This window comes from Nanorana parkeri, unplaced genomic scaffold (assembly GCF_000935625.1).
Source record: "Nanorana parkeri isolate BGI_ZX_2015 unplaced genomic scaffold, ASM93562v1 scaffold27, whole genome shotgun sequence".
Lineage (NCBI taxonomy): Eukaryota > Metazoa > Chordata > Amphibia > Anura > Dicroglossidae > Nanorana > Nanorana parkeri.
This window is the reverse complement of record NW_017306295.1, coordinates 1,668,259-1,695,666: the sequence shown is the minus strand read 5'-3', so window position 1 is coordinate 1,695,666 and position 27,408 is coordinate 1,668,259. Positions and strand designations below refer to the sequence as shown.

The window sequence follows — 27,408 nt, the reverse complement described above, 5'->3', positions numbered from 1 at the left end:
TGCCAACAAGTGTTTAAATCTCTCTGCAGCAAAAAAAAAAAAAATATGAACATCCATGCAGCCGTAGGGTTGAGTTGTATGATAGTTATTAGAGTGAGAAAATTGGCATTTCTTAATGTATGATTTATTAATGTTCTTTTTCAGTAAAACGCTGGAAGGAGCCGAAGGAACTGAGACGCCCGTGGAGAATTTGGTGAGAATATTCATTTGTCTCTATTTTTCATAAACTATATACTAGTTAATTAGTTGCAAGAGACAGTTGATCTCTATTTTGGGAATATATTTTGAGCTCTGTGGGTGCATATAGGTGCCTCTAAGAGCATGGTGTTAATTGCTTCTACTAGCTGCTATTGAATTTTTTTTCTAGCAGTCTTTTTTAAAGGGATTACCACTATGGGGTGTATTTGTTTTAAAAATTGCAGAGCCTGCAAAACTTCATGTGCATTTCTTCTGTGTAAATGAAGGTAAAAAACCAAAAACAAATGCTCTTTGTATATTTTCTTTCCATGTCGAATACAGTATCCGGAAAAAAACACATTATGTGCCACAAGATGAAGCTGAGAAACATAGGAAATATATATATTTTTTTATGCACCTCAACTCCAACTATCCGCATTGCGTAAATATAAACATTAATTTTGTGCCTTCATCCACACAAAACAAATGTACATGCAGTTTTGCAGAATGAATGGCTCTGCAAATGTTTTAGAACTGCACCCCTTTGAGTTCTAAATATTTATTAGCCCGGACAATCATTGTGAACTTTGCCCAGTAGGTTTTGCTTTGGAACCAATACAAGTTTAAAGATATATTGCTTCTAGTTCCCAGTGGAGTTTTTCCTGGGGTGTATCTCTTTACCTCCTGAGGTCTTTATGAAAGAAATGCTCTTGTTGCCCATTGACCATTGTGGTGGTGAACTGACCTGCTATGGAGAAAGCACTGTGGTACAGATTTCCTGTATAACCCCTACCCTCCTTTCCGTAAGTTATTGTGTTTAAATAATACACTGTTCAAACATTGTCAAACTTCTTGGTGCTCATTCTTCTGGCCTCACTACATGCTGTGTATCCACCATGATCCCATAGGATAAGGATTATCCATTGTTGCTACATAATAAGGAGATGAATATTAAACACACCTGTTTCGCATCATGAGAAAACTGCATCATACTGTCAATTGGGTTCTTAAAAAGGAACTAAACTCTCTAAACTATGCACAGAAATAGGCAAGCGGAGGGCAATGATCTTTTCCTCATTACTGCCTTGTTCTGAACTGTGTGTTTTTGTGTTGAGGTGGCCATCTTTGCAGAGGCATGGTTCACTTCCTCCTGTCAAAACTTTCTCCAAGGAGAACAATGAGCAGCAGTGTGTGTCATCGCTAAATCTCACTGCAGATCCAGCAATGCCTTAGATCTCACATTGTAGATATATAGCTATCAAGCTATAGACCCAGGGGATACCTAAGCACCCTCACATTACAGGCAGTACACTGCTATTTTCAGGAATTCTAGATGTTCCTTATAACGTACCAAATCCTATTTGAAATTTACATCCACTTTAAGTTACTCTGCAAAGACCATGGTTGTTGCCAGATAAGCTTATTTTCCCATTGTATTTCTGCACATTGAAATAAAGGAATTATATATGTTTTCTGGTATTAATTGGAGTGTATGATTAATAGCGCAGCTTATGATATCCTTTTGAAAGTGTATTCTAAGTTAAACCTTATTTTTTTGGCTAGAGTAGGGATAAGGTAAAACTATGGTCACACAGGTTTTTGGGTTTTTTTGTGTCCCATTAGGAAGATTTACCTCACTTAATAGAGATTTCTTCTCACTTCTTGCTATGTCAATGGGACAGGAAGTAAGAGGAAATCAATAAAACAATATAAAGGCATCTAATGATTTTCAACTGATCCATTCACACCTTGCGTTTAGATGCAGTCAGTTTAGCTGCGTTTAAGAAAAATAGAAGTCAGGTGCTCCTAGGAACTTTTTTTAGCCTTTAAACTGGTGTAAAAGCAAGACTCATCTAGCCTAAAACATCTAGCCTGACACAATCTAGAAGTAACTGTTCATTTCCCTTCTTTGTGTACACCATGAAACTTGAATGAAGTTCAGCTTCTGTAGGGCTGCAAATTTTTGCATCTTGACCTGGGATTACTTTGCTTGAATTCAGTTTAATTTCAAATGTAGTTAAAAGAGAACTATGTAGTAAGTGGTTTTCCCCATAGTTCTCTTTAGAGTCACAGGAGGACATATACTAGTATCCTCCCATGACCCAAAGCTCAGTATATCACGGGCTATTGCCTGTGAGCGCCGCAGCCAGGACGGATCCCGACAGTACTGTCGAGATCCACCCAGCTGCGTGAGTGACAGCTGGCTCTGCCTATCGAGAGGTGGAGCCAGCTGGGGAATCCCTGCGGGGAGTGGTGACTGACAGTCACTGCAGGGAGACGATCGGGTAGTGAGCAAATCGTGCATGTTTCTGCTCACTACCCGATCGATAGAGCCGACATGTGACAGCTTCTTTGCACAGGTCAGCTCTAACTATGAGGATGAGTGGAAAGCACTCACCTCATAGATGTTAATGTTCACAAATGCTCAAGCAGATATTTACAAAAGCAAGATTTGCAGGGTTAATGTAAGGCTTCATATTAGCAATAGTGTTGGAGCGCCCCACAGCAACCAATCTGATTTCAGTCAACTGTGGTGAGAACCCCAAATGTTTATTTTGGATTCATTACTTTAGGTTGTTTTTTGCGTGTTGATATTTGTCTATTACATAGGCCCATTTAGTTTTGATGTTATTACATAAACCTAAATTCTAGTCAGATTTAAAAAACACCATTAAATGCAGCACTTTAACATCATTAAAATCATTTTAAATGCAACAACTGTAAGTACCTGAATTTTAGCATGGTATCATCCTCTGCACACTGGTGTGCTACATGTACTTGTGTTCTACAAGGAGAATGCTGACTTTAGGAGAAAGCAGAGTGAGCAGAGAAAGGTGGTCCTCGATGTGCAGCTTTATTGTCCAGTCACTGGATGGAGGCAGGGTGGTATCTGCATTGTGTTGCTTCATTGCGATAGTGAAAGGTCAGGGGACCAGTCTGCGCCTTCTGTTTGCAGGACTGTGTAAATCTCAGGACCAAATGGGCAGAAATACAAATTCTTTGGCAGGTATAACAGCTCTCTTATATGTCTTTCATCTGAACCCTTCATATTATATGACATGCAGATAAATGAGAGGACGTACAAAGAGCAGTCTTGTGCAGTAACCCACACCAAGCAGTCCAGTTTCAGGTTTTATTAGTTTCTGCCAAAGCAAAATAATTATATGAGGCAATTATAGTAATAGGAGGACATGAAAATGAAATTTAATTTTAGATTTTATGATTTTATATAGTACTAACAGTCATAGTCAATACATATTTCTGTCCTTAATCCGTCCCTTTGTGCAATATCCTTTTATAGGTGAGTGCTAAATAGGCAAGAATTGTTCATTCAAATTTAACATATTTCACTTTTTAAATTATAGGTACTGTTTTAAAGATTTTTTTAAGATAGCGTTTTATACTTCTTATTATTGGCACCTTTTTTTTAATTTAGTAAACCAATGGATTTAAAATTAATATAAACCCTAAATTTGTTAAAACACTGTGAATATACCTACTTTCCCCTTTTTTTTCATCCATTGTTGCATTTCACTGATGTAATCTGGCCACCCGCTGCTTCCTGTGATGCCTACGTCACAATTCCCAGGAGGCGGTGTTCATTACAAGATCTTATGCATGCTTAGGCACTCCACCTGTCTACCACATCCTGTAGACCTGGCAAGGGCTCCGTGTGTCTGCACACAGCACACGATCTCTTCTCAAGGTGTCAGCCGGAGAAGAGATCTTCAGCTACAAGGAAGACAAAGCTGGACTCCATGGACTAGTATGTGTTTGTTTTTGTTTTTTAAAGGATTTCAAATATAATTTTACCTGGGTAGTGTGAAGTTCCTCCCTTAACCACTTGCTGACCAGGTGTTTACACCCCCTTCCTGTCCAGGCAATTTTTCAGTATTTAGCGCTGCATTACATTTATTCCGTCATGCAACGCTGTACTGAAATTAATTTTATACCATTTTTTTGGAGACACACTTTTCTTTGGTGGTATTTGATCACCACTGCGGTTTTTATTTTTTACTATATTAGTAAAAAATTACTGAAAATTTTGAAAAAATTAAATTGTTAGGAAACGATTATTATTACCCAATTTTATGGTAAAATATAAAAGACGGGGGCACGTCGGGTGAATAGACACCAAACATGTCAAGCTTTAAAACTGCGTGCACCCGTGAAATTGCAAAAAACTACCATACCTAAAATTGGCCATAGGCGATGCTTTAAAAGCTTCTACTGCTCATCAGTTTAGTGTTATCAGTGATTTATGGCCCTAGACTTATTGCTCTCACTGGGACGTTTGCGGCGTTATGTAACATGTGCGGCGTAATGGGTGCAATAGTAGTTTTTCGCGCGTATGTGCACCCAACGCATGTGTGTATGTATGGGTGAAAAAACTTTTTGTGTTTTTATGTTTTTTTTTTATTCTTTTTCATGTGTAACTTTAAAAAAATTTGTTTGCAAAATTTTTTTTTCCTATTTTTTTTTTCCACTTAACTTTATTGCTATCACCTACGGGGCTAAGAAAACCCCCATATGTGATAGCTGCGCGCGTGAGTGGGTGGTCCTGGTAGGACGTTTAAATATGCCCGCTCAGATCTAGGGAGGCGGTTAGGGACTGTTTTTGCATGTTGTGTAAAGAAATATTATAAAAAATCAAAATTCCTTGGTTAATACTTTATCCCTTGTCAGCAGTCTCCTGCCAATAAAAGAAAACAAAAATTGTAATAGCAATTAAAGCATTATGTTCTGCCACACAGTCCTATTACCACCTCCTCTATTATGTTTGAGCCTGTCTGACAGAGTAAAGCAAACCTAAAGTATATGTTAGGGCAAAAAAAAAACACACTACTACATCTCTGCAATACATGTGCATTACACCATGTTTTATCCCTTTAAAAACTCTGCTGGTACTGAAAAATACCTGATGATCTGCCAGAAATACCTTCTGCTCCTAACTTCCTTGTCACAATGTCCGGCAACCCATGCCAGATTTTCATGTTGGTCCCTGCTGCTTGGCTGTAGCCTATGGGATTCCACAGGGCTGCAGCCAATCTGCACACCTCCTACTTAGCACTCTCTCACTTGTTGCTTTTCGTTTTAGCAACAAGTCTTCTTTCTTGTGTCAGACCCCTTGTGTTTTGCTTGTGATCTCCTGTGCTAGTTTACCTTTTTGGATCCCTGCTTTGTACTGATTCTCCTGTGTCTGTGATCTCCCTGTTGGCTATTCCCCCCTTTGCTCGTGATCTCCCTGTTGGCTATTCCCCCTTTGCTCGTGATCTCCCTGTTGGCTATTCCCCCCCTTTGCTTGGTTCTTGTCTTCCCATTTGTTGTAGTTCCTGTGTGCTGGTCTCCTACCTTGTTTGTACGTTTCCCCCCACCATCTCTGTGCTCTCTTCTGTGTGCCTGTACTTTGCACCTTCCCCTGGGCAGATATGCCCTAGTCTCTGGCCTATTCACGCTCTCAATGTGTGCTGTGCTCTCTGTGAGATCCTGCTGTCCTGCTAGTGTATGGTTATATTCCCCTACGTGAGCCCCTGCACCTGTCCTTACGTGTGTCTGTTCTCTTGTGTGGCTGCTTGTTCCACGCAGCCTTGCTCTTCGTTGTATCCCAGATACATCTGTTTTGTGGTTTGCCTCCTACTCCAACTTCCTGTGGTTTTTCTACTCTGCCCTACAGTGCACCTCCCTCCTTTCTCCTGTGCATTCCTCTCTTCTATTCCAGTGGGTACACCTGTTTTGTGTTCTCTTCAGTTATCTGCTCCCTGTGTCACGCATGTTCCCTGCGTCTTCCCACTAGTGCCTCTTTTCTGTACCTTGTACCCTGTGTATTGTCCAGTTTGCTGTAGTTCCTGAGTACCCACTTGCACTGTGACTGCACGGGTGTGCCAGGGAGCTGCAACCTGGGAGCTGTTTAGTGCAGCCTTTACTGCACTAAAATCCTAACCAACTTTGTCAGCTTGCCGGACTTCAGAACTCTTTCTATCCCCCACCCCTCTTGGTTCCACTCCACATGCATGCATTAATTTCTTTATCGGGTCCCTTTTTATATGGGTGGCGTCCATTCTGATCAGCAGGGGATCCGTGCACATATCGGAGCAGTATGGAACAGATGTGAACTTGGGAACTTTTTTGGCATCCATGTCCATACAGTTGTTTTCCTCGATCTTGCGATGGAGTTAAAAACTGAACCAACCGGACCCACGTTAGGTCTAAGGGGAATTGTGTGTCCATTTACGTGTGTCCATTTACATTTACTCGCCTTCAATCCGTCACAATCGGGTGCGGTAAAACAGAAGTCAGTCGTTTTTTGGGGGGTTTTTTCCGGGCATACACAGAGTCGGGGGGCTGCCCATAAAGTAACATTGGGCTTCCAATCAGATCCACCCAAAAAAAATTGGATGTTGATGAAGTCACAAGTATTAAAAAAAACTAAGGTAAAAGAAAAAATAATGCTGGAACATCCTCCTAGACATTTAGAAGGAAACTTGGGATAGGATATACACTTTAAGCCCTATTCACACCAGATCTGTTGTATTGTGTTGGCATCCATTTTTCAATAAATGTTATCGCAAGGGCACTTAAAATGTATGGGTGTGAATGGGGCCAGTAGACACTAATGCATTGTGTTGCATTGCAGTGTGCTGAAAAAGCATGCTCTCCTTTTTTTCAGTGCACTTTATAAACACTTTATAAACACATGCTAACTCATGTAAATGCAACACGAGTAAGGAAAAGGCAGTAAAGTGAAGTATGTCCACTCTGGACATGGTACTTCACATAAAAATTGCCCAAAAGTTTAAAAAAACGTGCAACGGAAGTAAAACGGAGAGTACAATCGCAGGTCACGTGAACCTCCGTTGAATTGTGATTTACTTTCTGATTTTGGTATGAACGGGTCCTAAAGTGCCTCCATGATGGTCACTGAGAGTGCCCATCAAATGAAAAGATCTATATTACAATCAGTGATAAAAACAAGAAAACCTCAGGGAGTAACCTCCCTAGAGATATCTTTCCTAAGCAATTCCTCTACTACTTCTTAGGTGGAAGGTGAAGCATTATTAAAGGAGAGTCAGTGTTTCATGTCTGTGTGTCCCAGTCAGTTTGGATACCCTGGGCAGGACAGATGTTGAAGTGGAATTCTAACACAAGCCTTTTTTTCTAGTGTTTTGAAAGGGTAGATAAAGCTTGTTCTCTCCTTTTGTTTGGAAGATTCACTCTCTCTTTCTGTCCTGGTGACCATTTTGTTTCTGGAACAGAAAGTAAATGGAAATCTAAAATTCTACAACCGTCACCAGAAAAGCAGTATGGAGACAATAGGCTTTGATCACAACTGTCACATGTGGACTTTCCTCTCATTTCTCATAACTGCTAGAACACGTTGTTAAAGGAGAACTATGGGGTTAAGGCTTTTCCCCATAGTTCTCCTTAGGGTAACGGGAGGACACAAAATAGCGTCCTCCCTTCACTCTGGGCTCAGTATACCGCGAGCCGTAGCTCGCGGTATACTGAGACGTCGCCGTATACCGCGAGCTACTGCTCGCGATATACTGAGACGCTGAAGCAGATCCCGACAATTGTGCCGGGATCCGTCCAGCTGCGTGACTGATAGCTGGCTCTGCCTATCTAGAGGCAGAGCCAGCTGTACCCTCCCCCATCCGTTCCGCCAGTCAGCGCTGGCGGATCGGAGCGGGGAGGGGGGAATCCAGCCCCTCCCCTGTCACGGCAGAGAGCCGTGACAGGATCGAGAGGTTAGCGAACGCCGGTATGTGTTCGCTCACCTCCCGATCTACTGAGCTGACCTGTGACAGTCTCATTGTCACAGGTCGGCTAGAACTATGAGGTGAGTGAAAAGCACTCACCTCATAGTTCTCCTTTTTAATGTTTGTTTATTTTAAGAGCCCAAACATTTTACCTTTTGTAGTAAATATCCATATGAGAATTGTGTTTTTTGTTCCTTTTTTATTGTAGGTTTTTTGACACTTCTAAACAAGCCATTGGAGCTCTCTTCATCCACTTTACAAATGTGTTCCTTTCAGACCTGACTGAAGAGGATCCATGTTCTTTGTGAGTACTGAGTAATCAACCTTTTCATGTGTAGATACAGTGGTGTACAAGAGGTGTACAATTTATTTCCCTATGGAGCCATTTTGCTTCCTCTTATCAGTCACATGAGATTTGTACAGGTTGGGTACTTGCACTTCCTGAGTCAATAATGTAAAAGTAAACTGGACAACAACTGGGACTAAGCTAGCAGCAGTCACGCAATCCTATTTACAAACTAAATAATAGATCTATAGCAGTTATGTTACTTTGAGCTATGCTGAATTAGCTCTACTTTTTTCATACATCATTTACCTTTCTTTGGTTGGGCTGAAAATCTCGGCTTATACTCGAGTATATACGGTAAATACTACTTCCATAAATAAAGTGTTAACAATAAAAGCACCAAAAATAGAGCATCATGAGCCCATAGGAGCATCTTTGTATAAATCAAGTGTTTTTAGTAGAAATGCACCGATACCGATTACTAGTATTTGTGCCAATAACGAGTATTTGGGCAAGTACTCTTACTTGCCTGCATGCTCCAATGCCTAGCCCGATACCCGAACTTCCAGTATCAGAAAGCCAGGCAGCGAGTCAATACACACTGCCTGGCTTCCTGATTGTTTGGGAAGATGGGCAATGAGGAAGCCCAGCTTCCTGATTGGCCAGAAAGCCGGCTTCATGCTTATGAGGAAGCATGGCGACGGCTTCCCTGCTAATCGGGGAGCCGAGTGGTGAGTCTTTACACGCCTCCTGGCTAATCAGGAAGCCAGGTGGCGAGTCAATACACACCGCCTGGCTTCCTTAATGGGACTTCTGGAATTGTATTTGCTATCGGCGTGTACCGGAAAAAAATATCGGTACTCGTACTCCGTACCGAAAAACCTGTATCGGTGCATCCCTACTTTTTAGATCATCTTTTCACAAAAAACGTATAAAATAAATCTGAGTTTGTCCAGTTAATGGAGTGTGTATGAAAAAAACATTTGTGTAGATAATTCTACATGGTGTAGAAGAGTAGGGTGGGATTATATTCCATTTTTGGGTGGTGTTATATAAGGAGCGTTCTAATTTTGATTTTATTTTAGTTTTTTTCTTGTTCATTGTCAAAACAACGAAAAGACCCAAAGTTCATGATCAATACCCGTAAAAGTCATATATAGGCCTCTAGGATGCATGTGTAAATGTACCTGTGCTTATTTGTATGACTTCAGGATGTGTAATGTACATTTTTCTCTCTGTACAGATACCTCATGCATTTTCTGCTAGATGCCACTCTTGGGATGCTGGTGATTTGGCTCAGTGTGAAACTTGTGTCAATGATCGTGGAGCGACAACAGTACACATTATTGGTATTTGGTGAATACGGTAAGGATGTTGATATTGTTGCTTTTATATTCTTATAGAGGATATTTGATAATTCATATATAGATAGTATTTTTTATATGCTGTTTTGTTTATTGATGCGAGTATATTCTGTTGACTCCGGTGTTATGGTACCTTTTGTTTGAATTCTATTATTCATGCTGTTTTATTATTTTAAGTTGAGGTTACTGTTGCACAGTGAGGGTAATGCAATTAGTTGTGAATGTCATTTGTTTTCTATAACTCGTAATTTGTAGGTACCCTTTTGAAAGAAGGATGAATTCTGTTTGTGCATAGCAGACTGAGTCATTTCTTTTCCCAACTTTTACACAGGAGGGCAGTATGGATCCTCAGTATTGTTAGTCATGCATTGAAAAAGAATGCCTAACTTCTCATATATTCTTTAATTTGTTTAGTCACATTGCACGCATAAAGTTAAATCTGAAAGCTCCAGCCATGCTAAACCCTGAGGCAGATGTTTAGATTGTGGGCCAATAAAAAAGGACTTCTCATATAGTTTTATTTGTACTTTAATTTGACAGATGACAATAAGCAGCAGAACTATTTTAAATGGATAATTTAGGGTACTGCACTTTAGTTGCCGTACTTTTGGCGCACCCAATTTTTAAGCTAGGCATGTTAGATATGCATGTTCTCAGCATAACCTCCATCTTTTTATATTTTAATATTTTACAAAAAAACGGGTATTATTGTGCACCAAAATTAAATTAAGTATAATGTTTATAGAATTTTTGTGTGCGATAGAGTTGCGCTAATATCATGCGACGTAAAAATTTGTAACTGCCTCCATTTTATTCTATAGGGTCTGTGCGTTCAGGAAACGTATAATTCTTAGGGGGTTTATGTAATTTCCCTAAAATGTGCATTATAACATGTGCCAAAAAATGCCTTGGCATCAAAATGGTTAAAGATTGGCTCATGCATTTCCCACCCAATATGTTCTGGTGTAAAGTGTCAAGTTTTTGAGGGTTTTTTACAGCTTGGGTATCTTTTAGATACTTACAGTATGTGTGTCTGGTATTAATGGCAAGTTAATTTGGTATAATATAAAATATGATGACTTTGTTGCTTTTATAACCAAATGTATGAAATATTTCTCAAGAAGTTAAATATTTGTGTATTACTCATCTTTACTCAAACCTGCAGTGCTTGAATCTGAAGCCAGTTTATCTATTTCGGTATCCAAATGCCAGTTCCCATTATCCTCCATCACACAATCTGATTGTACCATTTAAAATGGCACTTAAGTTATATGGATTTGATGATAATGAGCGTTCAGTTAATGCATTACACTGTAATGTTTTTGTGAGTGATGAATGGACATCCAGTGTGTTATAGCAGATGTGCAAACAAAGCCAAATTCTCTCCGGAGGATATGTGGGATGCTGTTAGCATTGTTGTCATGGAAGTCTGTAATATTTCCATAACAGATTTTTCCCACGTTCTGACATCGCCAAGTTACATTTCTGTTTCAGAATTTGAGGCTGAGGGGGGAAACTAAAAGAATTTTGATAACACAGTGAGTAGAGTCTTATGGTAAACGATTACTGTACTTTTAAAACCCGTTGGCACTTTTAATATATCCAGAAACAGCAAATCATTTTGAACATGTAATCTCTAACCCTCAGCCTGTTCCTTTCCTGTGCCTTAAAGTGTATTTCCACTTTTGCAGCCAAATTGGGATAACACCTATGTTATATTTGTTACATTTTCCCATTCACTTAAACTGCTTCTTGGTAAAATATAAAAGGCGGGGTCACGTCGGGTAAATAGACACCAAACATGTCAAACCTTAAAATTGCACTCGCCCGCGAAATCGCAAAAAAACACCACAGCCATAGTCGACGCTTTAAAAGATTTTACCGCTCATCAGTTTAGTGTTATCAGTGATTGATGGCCCTAGAATTATTGCTCTCATTGCGACGTTCGCGTCGATATGTAACACGTGCAGCATATTTGGAGCAATCGCCAATTTTGCGTGTAGGCGCATTTAACGCATTTTTGAGAATCTATGTGGGGGTGGGGGACTTTTAAAAAATGTTGTGGTTTTGTTTTGTGTGTGTAAATTTGTATTTATTTTGTGAGCATTTTTTTTACTTTTTTTTTTTTTTTTACACTTAACTTTCTTGTTATCACATAGGATGCTCCTATGTGATAACAAATTACAGTTACAGGTCCCCTTTATGGAGACATCAGGGGTCTCTAAGACCCCTAATGTCACCTAGGGACCCCCAGAGAAGCTGATGAAGCACAGATCTGCTTCATCAGCTTCTCTCCAGAGAGTGACAGAGGAATGCGGAAGTGATGTATTATACATCACTTCCTGCATTCAGAGAGCGGAGGGAGACTGATCTCTCTCCGTTCTCAGTGAACAGAGCCACATCGCCCGGGACGGATGGACGCCCGGGGACGGCAGGGGCGGGGACACCAACCAGAGGTAAGGGGGGGGCGCACCCTCACTTGCATCATACAAGCAATCGGGCGTCTTTACAGACGCTGGACCGCATGTATGTAAACGGCCATCGCTGGCCGTTTAAAATCCTGGCGGGTTCCCGCTCGTGCGCGCCATGGGGGCGCGCCAGCAGGCGCGGGATAAAGGACATCTAAAGACGCTCACCTGCATCCAGGAGACTCCTGTCCGGCCATCTTTCAACGATCGGCGGATGGGAAGTGGTTAACAAAACATCTAAAGTAAGAATTATTTTTTAAAAAGTTATTTTTCAGTATGCTTTGTGAATAGGAACACATAACAAACTTAGACTCAAATTTGACTGCAAAAGAGAACATATACTGGCCAAGGCCAGTGTAAACATTGCTTTGTTTACATTCAGTATAACTCTGTCTGCCTTATAACTATAGACAAGGTATGAGAACAGACAATTGCTCTGCATTACTGTTTGCTTCCATGTCTGCCACAGACCAAATGCCCCAATTCACACCTGTGTGATTTTCGGTAATCGCGCAACAATGTATGACAAAAGGAATCCCATTGTTTTCTGTGGAAATCATCCACACCTATGCATTGCACTGCCATTCGACATTTGGGGCTTGTTCACACCATCTCCAGACCAGAATGTTTGTTTTTTATCTGGACCAAAAATGCATCCCCACTAATTATAATGGTAAAAATGAGGCTAGTTCACACCATTGCATTCAGTTCCAGAGCTTTTCCAAAAATCATTTCTGGTCTGGAATGCACAAAAATGCATGTAAACACATGCAAACACACTGGAACCCAAGCAAAACCAAAAAATCCACCAGGCGCATCACAAACATGTAACAAATGCATATGACCGCGTTTGCAGAAACTCATCCAGATCTGGTCTGGAGATAGTGTAAACAAGCCCTAATAAAGGTGCAAGTGCTTCTTTTGGTTCTACATAGTCCCTTTACTTTAGCCCCTACGGAATTCAATGGGATTGCATGAAAAATGCATGTAACATCCACACCTTTTTAGCATGACAACAAGCCCCTAGCAACCCATCCTTTTTTCACCTTTTTTTGACCAAAACCAAAATAAATAGCTCATGAAAAACACAAAATGCATTAAAAGATGTGCAACAAAGTGTGTAAATGGGGACTACATGATGATTTCTGTACTTCAGTCATGTAATTTCTAAATCACTTGAAGCAGGTTGCCTCTGCATAGGTTTAGCCAAGCCCACCCTATACTCTCATTGTGATTCCAGCCAATTGTGGAAAGGTAAATGCACATCTAGAGGGATCCCTGATGTCTTCCCTGTTCTCATTTCTGGTCTGGCTGTACTACACGGTAGCTGAACATGTTGGGCCTGCCTTCTTCTAGCAGTTAGCTATCTGTTTTTCCTGGGACTACACGAATGGTAGGGACTGACACAGCAGTAATAGATAATATTTCCAAATCTGCTTGTTATCAGCGGATGTATTAAAAACAGCTAATGTCATTTTAAAACTACACTTTTTGTTTAACATGGGGAAAACCAGTGCAATTTTTGTCAATTGCTTTGATAAGAAAGCTATATTCCTGCTAATCTGAGCTCACACACAGTAGTTAACCACTTCCCGGCTGACCGTTGTAAAAAATGGCCGGCCAGGAGCTCTCTAGATCTAGATCTAGGTCTTTAGCCGTCAGCTCACAGCCACAACCCCCTCGCGCATGCCGCGCGGGAGTGGGAAAGTCCCAAAATTTAATAACAGGCAGCGATGCCTGTTAACATACAAGCGATCCGCTGTGCCCGGTGCGAGCCCGGGACCAGCTTAGTGCCTCTCGGACAGGGGATCAGATGGAGTACACGACCTCCCTCCGGTCCCCTCTCCGCTGTCAGAATGCGGAAGTGATGTAAAGTTGTGTGAAAAAGTGTTGGCCCCTTCCTGATTTTTCATTGTTTTGCACGTTTGTCACACTTTAATGTTTCAGATCATCAAACAAATTTAAATATTAGCCAAAGGTAACACAAGTAAACACAACATGCATTTTTTAAAGGAAGGCTTTTATTATTAAGGGAAAACTAAATCCAAACCCACATGGCCCTGTGTGAAAAAGTGTTTTCCCCCTAAACCTAATAACTGGTTGGGCCACCCTTAGCAGCAAGAACTGCAATCAAGCGTTTGCGATAACTTGCAATGAGTCTACAGCGCTGTGCAGGAATTTTGGTCCACTCATCTTTGCAGAATTGTTGTCATTCAGCCACATTGGAAGGTTTTCGAGCATGAACCGCCTTTTTAAGGCCATGCCACAGCATCTCAATAGGATTCAGGTCAGGACTCTGACTAGGCGACTCCAAAGTCTTCATTTTGTTTTACTTCAGCCATTCAGAGGTGGACTTGCTGGTGTGTTTTGGCTCATTGTCCTGCTGCAGAACCCAAGTTCGCTTCAGCTTGAGGTCACGAACAGATGGCCGCACATTATCCTTCAGGATTTTTTGGTAGACAGCCGAATTCATGGTTCCATTTATCACAGCAAGTCTTCCAGGTCCCGAAACAGCACCAGACCATCACACTACCACCACCATATTTTACTGTTGGTATGATGTATTTTTTCTGAAATGTGGTGTTACTCTTGCACACGCCTTCCAAAAAGTTCAACTTTTGTCTTGTCAGTCCACAGAGTATTTTCCCAAAAGTCTTGGGGATCATCAAGATGTTTTCTGGCATAACGGAGACGAGCTTTTATGTTCTTTTTGCTCTGCAGTGGTTTTCGTATTGGAACTCTGCCATGCAGGCCATTTTTGCCCAGTCTCTTTCTTATGGTGGAGTCATGAACACTACCCTAACTGAGCCAAATGAGGCCTGCAGTTCTTTGGATGTTGTTGTGGGGTCTTTTGTGACCTCTTGGATGAGTCGTCGCTGCGCTCTTGGGGTAATTTTGGTTGGCCGCCCACTCCTGGAATGGTTCACCACTGTTCCATGTTTTCGCCATTTGTGGATAATGGCTCTCACTGTTGTTCGCTGGAGTCCCAAAGCTTTAGAAATGGCTTTATAACCTTTTCCAGACTGATCGATCTCCATTACTTTCTTTCTCATTTTGTTCCTGGATTTCTTTGGATCTCGGCATGATGTGTAGCTTTTGAGAATCTTTTGGTCTACTTCACTTTGTAAGTCAAGTCTTATTTAAGTGATTTCTTGATTGCGAACAGGTGTGGCAGTAATCAGGCCTGGGTGTGGCTAGGAAATTTAACTCAAGTGTGATAAAGTAGAGTTAAGTTATGTTTTAACAGCGAGGGCAAACACTTTTTCACACAGGGCCATGTGGGTTTGGATTTTGTTTTCCCTTAATAATAAAAAACCTTCCTTTAAAAACTGCATGTTGTGTTTACTTGTGTTATCTTTGACTAATATTTAAATTTGTTTGATGATCTGAAACATTAAAGTGTGACAAACGTGCAAAACAATGAAAAATCAGGAAGAGGGCCAACACTTTTTCACACAACTGTATATTACATCACTTCTGCAGATCTCTGGTTCTTCAGCTTCTTCAGGGGGGGTCCTAGGTGACAGGGAAGTGTAACTACTTCTATTCTGTTGCCCTTAAATTAGTAAACTTTGATGTTTCTCAGATGCCCCTGCAAACCTTTGAAGCAAATTTACTTAATCTGACCTCGTTGTATGCTTTTTAAGCACATGATGCCCCCTTTAGAGTTTTCCATTAAGTGAGGGCAAAGGTCTTTTCAGATTGACCGGGTAATATCAATACCAATGTGGTTTGCTTTCCTTCCCTTAAAGGGAAGAAATAAGTTTTTTTTGTAGTGCTGTTACCAGGTTAAAGTATATTTTTAAACCCAAAACCAAAAATGTTATATATTGCAGCTAACCAATCCTTAGATGCGGTGGCTGCATTGATTTTCTTTTAGACTTTCCCTTTATTTTCACCTGGTGATGCAGCCATAAACACACTACCAGTCTCATGGTGACTCCACTCTGTGGAGGAGCAACAGAGCCACCCTTGGACAGTAACAGTCGCCTTGTGGGGAGTGTAGTTTTAGATACAGTAGTTGATCTATTCTAGACGGACTGGACTAATACGTTTAAGCAGTAACAGCAACAGTTTTTTTTATTTTTACTTTTGGGATAAAGGTTTTACATAAATTAATACAAGCTGAGCATTGTAAGCACCCCTGTTGGTATTATTTGATTTGTCTTAATTCTCTATCTGCCACTTTTGCTGGACAGCTGTTAAAGGAAGTTAAAAAATAACAGATGTACTTGCCAGATCACCAGTGAAAATAAAGGAAAAAAAGCCTAAATAGAAAAACTAATGCAGCCACCAAATCTAAGGATTGTTAAGTTGAAATATAATAAAGTTGGGGTTAAAATATGCTTTAAGATTAGTTTCTGTATTTGATGATAGAAAACAGTAAGATGCTCAGCCAGATTATTGTTGGTCTTGGGTCCTACAAGAAAAAACAAACTAAAAATCTGAGCTTATAATTTGAGACCATTTTGTTTGCAATTAAAATAGTGAGTTAGCATTTCTCTGTGCATTTAAAAAAAAAGGTAAATGGCAGTAGCACTGGGAACTCAACCTCCCTGCATAGTAAGCATGGATAATGGGGATCCTCTACTTGCTTGGTTACCCTTCCAATATAGTAAAACAGAGAAATTCCAGTATCCCATAGCCCCATTTTTTGCCGCATTTGGCAGCCTGATGCATTATTTTTTATGGTCATTCTGCAGTGCCAGATTTTTCCAGGGCTTCTCAGTGTTGGTGAGGCTGATCTACTATAGAAGGTAAGAATTTCCACTGAATAAATTGTGTAAATATTCACTTCAATTATCCAACCAATGCAAAAAGCAAATTCCTATTTACTTCCTTTATCTGCAGATGATTAGATAAGTATAGTAAATATTTACACAGTTTGTATGAGTATTCTCAAAACCTAAATTAGCCTCTGTGTATGAACATTCTGGCAAAACTCGGAAGTATACGCAGGTAAATTACAAGTAAGCCACATTTCTATTTTTATAAATCCCATTGAAGAAACCGATTTATATGCTCACAGTTTGCTTTATCTTATACATATTAGAAATTAAGAAGTGATTTATAAAGTCTAAAGAACATAGCTAGGTTCTCTCCTACACAGAGAGTGATTGTTACTGATGGGACGGGTCACTTGGCTGGTCTTCTGCTTCCACTGAACACTGAATATTCATCACAGGTCTTTTTGGTGTGGAACAAACTCTTTCAGAAACCTGCTTGGACCATTCTTCTGGTAACCACTCCGGAAATCTAGTTTTCCTCTATCCACTGTCCAGAAAAGATTTGTGATTTTGGGACTTTAACAACAATAATTATAAAAAGCATTTTGCCATCTTTCATTATAGTTTGCTGTTGCTTTTCTCAGAGCAAAAGTGAGAGATTTTATTCTCCAGAAATTTCAGCCCAAATCAGGGAACTTGAGCAAATGTTTGCCACTATGGTGGCAAATTGAACCCTTCAGGATTGCAAAATCAAGGTGATTTTCAAGGGTGCAAAAAAACAAGTTGGATCTAATTTTATAGCAAAAATGCCTCTTATTAGTAACTATAAATGATCTGTCACATGGGTAGGCTTTAATACTTTGAATCACTGACCCAAAACAAATCTGCAGACCAGAAGTCCAGACTTTCCTCTGGCTTTACTTGCTCTGGGGCCCCAGACTCAGTGTTGAGGCAATATACAGCCAGATAGACACAAGCAAACGCAGCCTCCATATTTTCTTTTCCAAGTGATAAAAACTGAATTCATAGTGCAGAAAAGAGGGATTTATAGGCACTGTTAATTGGTACTGAAAATTTCAGGAACAAATCTTCCAAAGGTTTAATTGACCTTGCAAGTGAGGGACAGCTGACTAGTACAGGTGAAACTTGAATAATTAGAATATCGTGCAAAAGTAATTGCAGTAAGTGCTGCAAAAGGGGCCCAAACCAAGTACTGAGTACATATGCATGCTTGTACTTTTCAGAGGTCCGATATTGTTCTATGTACAATCCTTGTTTTATTGATTGCATGTAATAATCTACTTTTTTGAGGCTGTGGATTTGGGGTTCTTGGGGTTTTCATGAGCTGTAAGCCATAATCATCACAATTATGACAAATCACGGCTTGAACTATCTTGCTTTGAATGTAATGAGTCTATCTCATATATTAGTTTCACCTTTTAAGTTGCATTAGTGAAATAAATGAACTTTGCACGATATTCTAATCGAGTTTCACCTGTATGTACAAGCCCAAACCTTTTTGGATTGTACCTTCCTTGTAAATAAACCAGAATGCCTGCATAATCACAATGTATCTTTTCTCCACACATCGCGGTGATATTTCAGCACTGCTGGAGAAACGTTTTTCAGCTTTTTTAAGAGCACTTAAAGCTTTACCAGGTTGCACACAGGCTTTCGCGGGAAGAATACTATGATCCTGAGAGAGTCGGTCATAGGTTAGTCCTCCCCGGTAATAAATGTTAAAAAAAAAAAAAAAGTTTTTTTTTCTCAATAAAAAATGTAGGTACACCTGTCAACATCCGTTTTCTACATAGGTGAGAACAGTTTCATTTACCCTACATCAGAAGGTGGACCAAAACTGCAACAGAAATGGATGTGTCATATGTGACATGCATTTCTGCTCAGATCTTTCTTAAGCTGCCAACACACCTTACAATTTATCTGCAGATTTTCTATGGTCAGGTGGAAAAGGTGCAACAGATTCCTCCATCTACGCTTAACTGTGTGGATGGAGTAATCTCCACCTGGGCCAATCTGTTGCACTTTTTCCATCTGACCATAGAAAATCTGCAGATAAATTATACAATGTTTTGTATAATGATCTGCTTTTAACCATCTCTTATACGATTAGTAAATCTTGTAATCCCTTGTCTGTCCTCCTTCATTCTACTGATGAGACAATGCTTTTCTAAAAATTGACAGTGAGCATGTACATGTGACATTTATAAAGCGTTGCGGGATGTAATGTTCTATTTAAACATTTTAACAAGGCAAAGACAGCATGGTCTGTGACACAACATATAAAAAAACTAAAGGAACTTTGCAAATGACCAGAAACATAAGTAAAATATTTTGGAAAGCTATTGAGGGGAAATATGTAAAACAGTGTTAAAGTTGAATTTTAGCAACCTTTAACTATAGAAAACAAAATCCCCTTTCTAAAATTGTCAGGAACAGTCGTTCTAAGGATGGGCATTTCCTGTTTATAACAGATATGCATAATGGTATTGAATGTTTTTTACGGTTCTTCCTTCCTGCATAATCAGGGATATATTTAAGGTGAAGGAAAATAATCCATTATAAGGTGCCATTTGTGAGGGAATTTCATAATTGAAAAGCTGCACACACATTTTAAGCTGGAAACTGAAGTAGATAACAAGCACATCATTAAATATTTGTAAGCAGCTGAAAAAAGTTCAGCACATGAATGTCAAAGTGTACATTTTTATCATTTCTTGTCAGTATTGTAGAGCCACTGATTCAAGATGATAACATACTTTCAAGTATGTATAAAAGAAGGTTCTTCCATGAGTTTGTGTGTCTTGGGCTCACAATCTCATCCATTCATTTGTGGTCAGAAAGTCTACAAAGACCTTTGGACTTCCCTCTTGTAAATGGAAGATGTTCTGTAAAACTGGAAAAAAAGACAATCTGTGGTTTATCATCATAAAAAAAAAGGCTACCTCCACACTGCAAGGGTTAACTGCTTGTTTTTCTCTGGCGGCAAAAATAAAGAGGATATACTCTCCTGATCTTCGGTCCCACCTGGCTGCTAGACTGCTCCCTACAGCCGCCTCCTTCACCCCCAGGGCTCCAGCGATCTATGGACCAGTGACATCACGTCACTGGTACATTACACATGAGGCCGCGGGGGTACATAGCACTTCTGCAGGACTGAGGATCAGGTGAGTGTTTCCCTTGCAGTAAGTGGGCAACCCTTCTGCAAGTCTTCCATTTTATCATTTTAAAATAGCTGAGATTTTCATTAACCATTATCCTGTTCAGTTTTGAATAAGTATGTTCAAAATTAATGGGTGGTGAATTCCATGATCTAGGAACTGTAATTATGGTTGCTAAAAAGATGTAAGAATTGTATTTTTGAAATGCTTAGGATTGTTGGGGATAGATCAGTTGAAGAGAACTACAGAAGCTAATTCAGAGGGGGGCGATATATGACTTTGTACATTTTAATGATTACATCCAATAAAAAAGTGGATATAGTTGAAACATAATTAGCTAATGAAACTTGTATTACATACCTTCTGAGAATCACTTTGTCGTTAGCTTAATAATGGTTGTATTGATGGATATTGATAATATTGTCTTTGTCAGTATTGTAAGCCGTCATGGGCAGGGCCCTCCTTACCATCTTGTCTTTAATTGTATTGTGATTGTAATGTCTTCCTTATATTGTAAAGCGCTGCGCAAACTGTTGGTGCTATATAAATCCTGTATAATAATAATGACAGTCTTTTAAGTTCTATTGTTCCTCCTAGGTCTAGTTCCCATTTAACCACATAGGGCAATTTGTTATTGGGGAAGGGCTAGTGTAATGGAGCTATGCCTTGATTTTTTTTAAAGTGCCTGCATTAATATTGTCACCATTATCACAAGTTTAGAATTTGTGTACAATGATGGTTTTTGTCTTGTGGAAGTTTAAAGAGGTTTCCTAAAGTGTCTAAAAATATAATTCCTCGAGATGAGTAGAAATCTGCAAATCAGCAGGCTTATTTGTTCAGCATTTCTATCCATTGGGATGATTACCTGAAGTGAAGTTAGGATTTCAAAGTAGAGGAGCCAAACAAAAGTGTTAGCCACTGCTCCAAACTCGTTCCCAAGATGGATTACAATCTCACGTTTAGTTTACTAATTTGTATTGAGATTGTAGTCCAACACATGAGTGAGCTCGGAGCGATGGCTACTTTATAACACACACAGGGACCATGGGGAACAACAGTAGCCACCCTCCAGAAGGAAGGACAATGTCGGCACCAATTCAGAGAAGATTTGAGGATCTACAGCCAAATGATACACAAATAAGATACATTTATGTTAACAGTTGAATGCATTTTAAGGGTTTAACTCCTAAGTTTAGTGCCACTTTAATTTCCCTTTAGCTGCCATTGCTGATTTGTGTTATTTGAATTGTAGCTAGAGAAGGTAAAAATCCATTCTGCAAAAAGCTGTTCAGTTTTGTTGTGTAATGTCTACTCTCTCTGTGATGATCTATCACTATAGTGATAAGCCTCCTGATGTTTGGTGGAATATTGCACTGTTTGTACATGCTTTGTTCCAAGGTTAAATTAAATTGTATTAGTAGTGGCCATAGATGGCAGCTTTTCCTTGAAATTCCAAAGAATGCAGGTTACATCATGTAAAATGGCCTTATTAGCTTTGCAGCTGCACTTGCAGACAAACAAAATTCTCATTCAGAGCAAATAAGATTAAATATTTTTTTGAATCAAACAAGTATTGCCATTCCTTTCAGTCTGTAACAGAGTTTCCCAAACCTTTTCAGCTTGGGAGGCACTTAAACATATAACAAAGTGATGTTGGGACAAATCCTTTATAAATAAATACATTTTGTTAAAGGATTGTAAAAGTCAAATTGTGAAAATATTCTCAGTAGACTGCTGCATAAATATTGTTGCCTAAAGTGTTTTTATTGGAAGTCTTTTCTTTCCACTGTTCACACAGCTCTTCACTTCTGACAATCTATGGGCTTATATTTTACTAGCTTTGTTATCCTCAATGGTAATATTGCACAGATTAATGGTGAATGGTAAAATGCTGTACACAGATATTGCAGTCTATGGAAAGAAAGGAGGGCAGCCAAGAGTATGTCAATTGGGGTAGGATCATATTGCATGCAACCACTTCATGTTGTTTTTGCCCCACTTAAAGAAGAACTCTATGCAACATTTTCATTAACCCTTGCAGTAGGGCTACCCCTGCACTGCAAGGGTTAACTGCTCATTTTGATCTAGGGAAGAAAATAACAAAGTTATACTCGCCCGATCCCCCAAGCTGGCTTGCTCTTAGACCAGTCCTTCCAACCTCGCTCCCCCTCCGCTGCAGAGATCTAAGGGTCATCATGTACTATATACATGTATAGGATGTGAGGATGCTAAGGGACATACCATTGCTGGAGTGTAGGAGGCAGGAGGGAGTGCTGTCACAGCTGGCTGGCTTGGAGGATCAGGTAAGTATAACTTTTTATTTTCCTCCCTAGACTAAAACAAGCAGTTAACCCTTGCAGTGCAGGGGTAGCCACACTGCAAGGGTTAATATAAATTTTGCCTGGAGTTCTGGTTTAATGCTTAAACTTATTTCCTGCTTCTGACAGGACACCTGCATAGTCCTTAGCTCAGTCTTTGTCCAATTACAGATGGCCAGAGATGGCTCACATCTTGGCCTATTCTTGATGAATTGGCCGAAACGAGTTGCCCTGCAAGAACCACCTGGCATGACAAAAAAACACCTGAGCCGGGTGGAAAATTATTGGCCGATCAGTGACTGAATCCAATCAGATGCAGTCACTGTTTTGTGGCGCCATTGTATCTAGTCGGCCACGGGTGTTGCAACTGATACTATAGTCAGAAGTGGCAAGCTCTCCATCCATGCTTGTAGCATAGACAGAAGAATCAATTTGATTTTCTCTCTCTCTGTCACAAGTGACAATCAAGTCATGTAAAAATTGTACTATTACATGTTACAAAATCTTTAATGATGCTGTTAATGGCTTTCTTCTTTTTCAACCCCTTATAACTCTAACTGATTTTAAAGATAAAGCATGTACTTTTGCACTAGATGACAGAAATCTTTCATTATGAGTTATGACTTGCTGTGTTTGCAATCTCTACGTTTGTTTCCATTTAATTTTTGTGGCCAGATAGATGATTCCTTCACAGGGGAGACAATGGCATTTCTTTTTTTTTTTGCTAGTTACGGGTATTTGATCTTTTAAAGGGCTTTAATAAATCAATGTAGAGAGGTGTGAGGACCTGTTATTGTGCAGTGAATGAATAGGTCAGGTGAGGCAGAACTGGCATCCATAGAAATAACAAATGGGTCCCTGATGTGCAATTCATCTCATTCTTTTAAAAACGTATATCTTGCAAAATGGTAGTTTGGACACTTTTGTGTCACTTGAAAACAAGTATTATATGCTTAAATTTCTCCTGAAGTGTTTGCATGGCTTGATTTTTTCTTTTGAGAACCTCTGCTTGATGTAATTATCGGAAGGGCATAAATAAAAAAATTCAGAATAGGTAGTGATCTCCTGCCAAGAGGATGCAATAACCAATGCCAGAATTAGGGTAGGAACAAGCCTGAGGTTTAGTGCCCTATAATTCAAATGTAATTCATTAGTATATTGTAAAAATGTATAACCTTTTGTTTTTTGTTCTCGTTTTTAAATACATTTTGGAAGCAGAATAAATGTGAATTGTCCTTCACCTTTAATTTAAACCTTAGATAAATTATTGCTGCATTCTATGGTATGTATTTATTCTTTTTTATATCTTTTACTAGTCCTATTGTACCATGTATAATTACAAAATTTAGGTGTGCTTAAATGAGTACATTTTTAAAAATCTCTTGAGATTGAAACATATATACAAATAGTTATTGTAGCTTGACTTTAGTCTTCATATGAAACATTTTTGAAGAGTTGTTACCCATATCAGTTAGTCTATTTCCAGCTGTCATTTTTACAGCTTCTTATAAAAAATTCAAAACAAACCTCTGATTGGGTGTTAACGAACCCTTACATTTGTAACCCTACTCTTGACTATTGTGTAATACCAATCTAAGCTAAAGGCAACCGATAGACAGATATGAGTCTGATCTAAAGGTGTCCTAAAGACATCAGAGTATGTTTTCCCAATTAAACTGTTTACGAATTGAACCATTTAGTGAGCATTCTTCTACCTCCATCCTTCCTAACTTGCAAGACAATACCACTAACAGAAGGTTATGGTTATCCTGAAGAAAGTATATGAGTTACTTTATCTTAATCTTGGATAATGTTATTGGCAAATAAACAGGCCCATAGCAGAAATGTAAGATTGCTCTGGTCCATAGGGAGTTTACAGGTGTGAGAGCTGAAGTTCTTAAGCTGGCCATACACTAGTAGATCTCTGAATGACCGTTTGTACAAAAGAGCTTTCTTTACCACCCGATAATAATGCCATCAGACACTTGACGAATGTCGATCGAAATTTTGTTTTGTTTTTAATGTTTGATTTTGGAATGAATGAAGTTTCACGATTGAAAACCACATTCACTGTTAGAATTTCATTTTTTTTCGAGAAACATGTTCCCTCTTTCTCTGAGTTTTTTCATCACTATGTTCAAATTCAATCATCGATTTGACCACATCGACTCATGGAACGTCGAAGGAAAGTTTTTTTTGGAAAATCTGTGCAGTGTATGGCCATTTAATATAGGGGCAAACTAGATTTCCAGTGCACTACATTTGCAGTTCTGGCCACAATGTAGACACCGTTCACTAGTCTTTTCTATCACTTAGTTAGAGCAGTTTAAACACATACAGAATGGATGTGATGTAGCAGTGCACTCTTGCATTTATTGTTCCTTTTGTCATGCATTCTGTTACTGTACTTTTTCTACTCTGTATATTAAACTAAGTGCCTCTCAAACGGACATCAAAATTTACCTCTAACCGAGTTCAATTTAATTTAGGCCTAAATAACTTTTAGTGGCATGTGGATTTCTCCATGTTAAAGACCAATTCCAGACTAAACTTATTTTCTTGTTTTGGATGGAGGCGAGAATGATTATAGCTTCTGTGAGTTTTTTTTTTTTTTATTCCAAATGGTACAGAAATGGTAACAAAACACATTTATGGTAGACTGGAGAAAGATTGTGTGGTGTTTACTCTTGTCCTTGTGCGCCCAGGGGTAAATTTTAGCAAAATTTCCAATGGGTGACAATACTCAAAACCTGTTGAATGGATTCATAACCTATAAGTCACTTACATTTAACAAATGCATTCTATACCAAAGAGTATCTAATGTCAGCGTTTTTACTTCCTATATAGCAAAATGTACAATATAAAGCCATTCTCTGGGTCCTCCTCAAAGTAAAGATACTTCAAATGAATTGTCTTTTCTGCGAAATTGCACTGATTATTTTGATACACCTAAAGCTTCTGTTCTGGTAGCAGTCCAAACATATGGTACATCAAAGCAGAATATGAAAATCCAAAATGAAATCTACTGTGATATATACCAATAGTGTTGTATAGTAAACATGGACAAAGGTTAATCCATGCAGTTCATATTGTATATATAACCTGTGCACCTTAGCATGCATATGGAACTAAAAAGTACATGCCAGAGAATAATTGAGAGAACATGTCAGACCTCCTTGATTGGGAGCTGTCAAAATGTGTTCCAAATATTCCATATGTGAAGGAACTGGTCAGTAAGGATATGCACTAAAATTTGAAGCAAGTCCTCTCATCTTGTGAAGCGCCCTCGTACTGTCCCCCTCCTGTGAAGCCCTGGTCTGGTGAAGTGCTCCTCCTCAACCTTTCAGCTACTGGCTTTTTATTGAGAGAAACTGGCCACACACTTTGGAAGCGCCGCCTCCTTTCACCTTTAGGAAAATGCAATACATTTCACTTTCCCACCTTTAGGTGGCAGCGTTGTACCATAAATTGCCATCAGTAGTCAAGATTTGATTTGAGTCTTGACCAGGCTAGGCGTGACTGTTTACGATCACCATCCCATTGTGATACAAATCAATACAGGACACGCTACACCATTGTGAAAAAACAGTTTGGCCTGTTTAGGTGGGCCCTTCCATTGTATGAACCCAGATTTCTATCAACAAACAAACAAAACCTCCGTCTCTATTGCAAATCTATGTGTGTCTGAAAAAGTCCACTAAGATATATCGCAACACAAATATGTAAATTGATAAAACCCAGAACCATCATGTCAACTGCAAATGCTGAATGCAAGACCTATAAATTTAACTTGGGATGGCAAGAGTTCACAAATGTGGTACAGGCAAACCACCATGTGCAATCATGTAGCAAAAAATGTATTTAAAATTCCATCTCGCCAATCCAGTCTGGCAGTGGCACATATATCTTTCAATGGCTGCCCATCTGGGTATACACGGTGATTCAAGTTGGGACTGCATGAGTCAGGCTTACCATGCCTTAAAGTCAGTGCAAGCCCACGGGGGTGATGGTGGATGGAGGAAGGCCCAGTTGGAGCATTGCCATACATGAGCTCCATGACTCCATGTGACCATAGCATGAGTTACCTTTTAATTTGAGGAAATCTAGCATAGGGCTTGAGCGTGAAGTGCAAATATTAATAAATGTTAAACTATATACAAAAACAGCCCTTTGAAATCATCAATTGTGTAAATAATTATGACTTTTTTTAGTAGGACAATTTGTTACAGTTCATGTTTAAATGGCTTGATCTCTATAGTGTTTCCGTTGTGGCATAATATTACAGCATTAGTATTAAAATAACTGTTTAACTTTAAATGCATTTCATTTCTAGGAGACCCACCACAGGCAGCTGCATGGCTTGGACAGTGTGTGATTTATCTCTTAATAATGGTTGTGGAGAAGACCATAATAAGCCTCGTCCTCCTCATTCCAGGATGGACAAAGGTAAACAAGGACATTAAAGCAGGGGGGAAAAAATCTGTATTTAATAACCATCATTCCATCCGGTCTAGTGCTAGTGAGCAGAGGAATCAATTATAAAAAGTAAAATGTATACCACTTCTCTTCTTTATAGGGTTAAGCTAGCAGTGAATCCATGCAGATATATAAACACATGTTCATCATTAGGTACTATTAAAAGAAAGTCCTGCTTCCCATTAAATAAGCATTAGGCAGTCCCTGGTCTTTCTGTAACTACTAATACACAAGGGTATAACCTGGCATAGATTTCAATTTATTTTTTCGCCGACTTTTACATTGCCTTTTCTGTCAATTGAAAACCTGTTGCTGATCAGAATTCAACACCTTTTGTATAACTTTAGTTGATGACACCTGTAATGGAAATGATAGCAAAGTAATTGTATAACACTGCCCCTTTTTGTCTTCTCCAGCATTTGCTAAATAAGGGTGCAGACCTCCAACAAGTGCTGGCTGCCGACTCTGGCAGACTCCCACTGAGCTTGCTGTGCCCAGTACTGCACCTGCACTGGATCGCTTCTCTGGACTGCCTGTACATTGGCTCAGGACTAATTTAGGGAATGCACACTCTTTCCAGTCTCTTTTAGATATACACAAAAAACAGAGACAATTGATGTACAGTGTGTGTGTGTATATATGATTATATATATATA

General features: G+C 39.3%; 1 protein-coding gene across 1 annotated transcript in view; it reads left to right on the top strand.

Annotated features, from left to right (window-relative positions):
* LOC108795018 (store-operated calcium entry regulator STIMATE-like) overlaps positions 1–27,408 on the top strand; it is a 59,818-nt gene that overhangs the window by 26,832 nt on the left and 5,578 nt on the right. Inside the window, exons 2-5 of the mRNA XM_018566188.1 lie at positions 145–193; positions 8,143–8,238; positions 9,464–9,585; positions 26,610–26,722. Of these exons, the coding sequence (XP_018421690.1) occupies positions 145–193; positions 8,143–8,238; positions 9,464–9,585; positions 26,610–26,722 (380 nt within the window). The remainder of the gene's footprint in view (positions 1–144; positions 194–8,142; positions 8,239–9,463; positions 9,586–26,609; positions 26,723–27,408) is intronic.